This window comes from Condylura cristata, unplaced genomic scaffold (genome assembly GCF_000260355.1).
Source record: "Condylura cristata isolate star-nosed mole 26May11 unplaced genomic scaffold, ConCri1.0 scaffold00048, whole genome shotgun sequence".
NCBI classification, from domain to species: Eukaryota; Metazoa; Chordata; class Mammalia; order Eulipotyphla; family Talpidae; genus Condylura; species Condylura cristata.
In genome coordinates, this window is record NW_004567149.1 from 465,341 (window position 1) to 465,980 (window position 640).

The 640-nt window shown below is 73.4% G+C and overlaps 1 protein-coding gene across 1 annotated transcript in view; it reads left to right on the forward strand.

Annotated features, from left to right (window-relative positions):
* The window catches only part of F13A1 (coagulation factor XIII, A1 polypeptide), a 38,155-nt gene that overhangs the window by 6,974 nt on the left and 30,541 nt on the right, over window positions 1–640 (forward strand). The window contains exon 3 of the mRNA XM_012734155.1: window positions 315–503. Coding sequence (XP_012589609.1) covers window positions 315–503 — 189 coding nt within the window. The remainder of the gene's footprint in view (window positions 1–314; window positions 504–640) is intronic.

The window sequence follows — 640 nt, forward strand, 5'->3', positions numbered from 1 at the left end:
TGCACCTCTGGGCAGCTGCAGGGGACCTGGCTTGGGCCAGGGGGCCCTGACCCAGGGCTGTCCCACGCCCCCGCCCCCGGGACCCAGCCCCGCTCCCCTCCGGCGGCCTCCCTGTCGCCGGCGTCCAGGGTCTCGCTGGCTCTTGTTTGTACCCAAAGACCAGCTGAGCGCGGGGTCCCCAGAGGTGTCGCCGTCAGGCAGGGGCCCGCTCCCTGCGCCCCGTGGGGCTCGGCAGCCTGCGCGGCCCCGCAGGGACGGCGCGGGACGGGGACCCGCAGAGACCAGCCCGGCCCGCTCCCCCTCTCCCGGCGCAGACTACCTGCACGTCACGGCCGTGCACCTGTTCAAGGAGAGCTGGGACAGCAACCGGCTGGAGCATCACACGGACAGGTACGACAGCGACAAGCTCATCGTGCGGCGGGGACAGTCCTTCCTCATGCAGGTGGACTTCGACCGGCCCTACGAGCCCGGCCGCGACTTCTTCAGGGTGGAGTATGTCATCGGTGAGTGTCCGCTGCCGGCCGCGTCCTGGGCCACTGGGGGGCCGGGGCACCACTCTGGCCCTGGTCATCTGGGGTCGCTGGCCGGGGGGGCGTCCTGGGGGGCAGATGCGGCCACCCGGGGTCGCTGGCCGGGGGGG